General features: G+C 41.2%; 1 protein-coding gene across 1 annotated transcript; it reads right to left on the bottom strand.

Annotated features, from left to right (window-relative positions):
- Window positions 1-473: 473 nt before the first annotated feature.
- LOC106792947 (zinc finger protein GIS2-like) lies at window positions 474-938 on the bottom strand. Its single transcript, XM_014759478.1, has one exon. The coding sequence runs from the start codon at window positions 936-938 to the stop codon at window positions 474-476; it is 465 nt and encodes a 154-aa protein (XP_014614964.1).
- Between the last annotated feature and the right edge of the window lie 558 nt (window positions 939-1,496).

The following is a 1,496-nucleotide window of genomic DNA, read 5'->3' as shown; positions in this document are numbered from 1 at the left end:
GTATTTAACATCGGCGTTCACAACGTGGCAAAAAATCACCTTTGAAGTTCTAGGTGGAACACTAACTTTGTCGCCAACCGTAAATGGAACCCTCCTATTTCCCACTATAAGCACTTCTCTGATATAGTTAATATTTGCTGGAGTGGAACGAAGGAACTCATTTCCCAATATTCCATCCGCAGAGATAGGGAAGTGGTTGTCTACCACGTGAAATGTAGTCCTCTCTCCGAAAATAATTAGTTCGACAGTACCCAATGTCCTTTGTGTGTCGAGAGAGATACCCGTTAGCTGCACTATTCTTTTTGTGTTAACAATTGTCTTTTTAGCTAGTTTTTTCATTCTTATCAAATTAATGTCCGCGCCTGTGTCTATCATAAGTGTCACCRCTTCTTCCAATCGTGGAGAAGCCGCAGTGACACACGGAGCCGTCCAAATATTATTTTGTCTTATGTGTTTGACTTCGACGGGCCCGCTTACGGATTCGGACTTTGTGGACGCTGTTTTGGTGACGGAGAGCGACGAGCGTCGTTCATCGTTCCCCTCACCCCGTTTCCCTGACTCCTTTTTTCCAATTGGTACTTTAACTTTAGACAGTCAAATATTATATGTCCTAAGTTCTTACAATAGGAACATTTTTTCGGACTTTTATATCCCGTTTTTGTTTGAGATTTTGAATTATTTGGAGAGGTTCGACCAGATTTATTTGAATTATCTTGCCTCCTTTTAAAACATTTACCCTCCGTGTGGCCCTGTTTTTGACAGTAGTCGCATACCGCTTTCCTAAAACAGTCACCCCCCTTATGTCCAGGTTTGTGACAGTGCTCGCAAACTATGTTTTCTTTAATTTGGCGAATATTAGCCACGCGGCTTCCAAATGTAGGAGAGGAGTTTCTTTTTTTATCGTCTTTAATTTGCCTGTCAAACCTTAAAATGCTCATCTTACTATCTTCCTTCCTTATTTGCTTGTCTATTTTCAGGAGGCAGACTAAAATCTCGTCGAAGTTACTATAATATTCGAATTTTAAGGCTGTCTTATAATCACGAGGTAGGCCCCTAACGAGCGCATCAATTCCCCTCTCTTTCAATTGCTAATTCGACCCGGTGTTCTACATGCACTGAGCTTTTCGTAGTTTCATCAAGAACCGATTGAGTGAGCTCTTTTATTCTACTGATATAATCGAGTATGTGTTCGCCCGGCCTAATAAACTCCGTAGCGAGTTGTCCCCTATAATAGTTGCATCCGCGTGAAGGCAGAAACGCGTCTTTCAATCTCTCTATAAGGTGTTCTACTTTACTAATTCTAATACCCTCAGTTACTAAATACGCGTGACCACTAAGCCTAGAAAGGAGAAGCCTTGTTAAAGATGTTTTCATTTCGGTTGAAAAATTCGCYGGCAAAGATTCAAATGCGCGTCGACACGCCCTAGTAAACTGTGTAACGGAAATGTTTTGTCCATCAAAATTCAGGACATGTTCCATGAGTTCCCTTAATTTAA

The sequence above is a fragment of the Polistes canadensis genome, unplaced genomic scaffold, assembly GCF_001313835.1.
Source record: "Polistes canadensis isolate GaletaPanama2010 unplaced genomic scaffold, ASM131383v1 scaffold_2545, whole genome shotgun sequence".
Classification (NCBI taxonomy): Eukaryota; Metazoa; Arthropoda; class Insecta; order Hymenoptera; family Vespidae; genus Polistes; species Polistes canadensis.
Note: the sequence above shows the minus strand (reverse complement) of the source record. Positions and strands in the feature narration are given on the sequence as shown.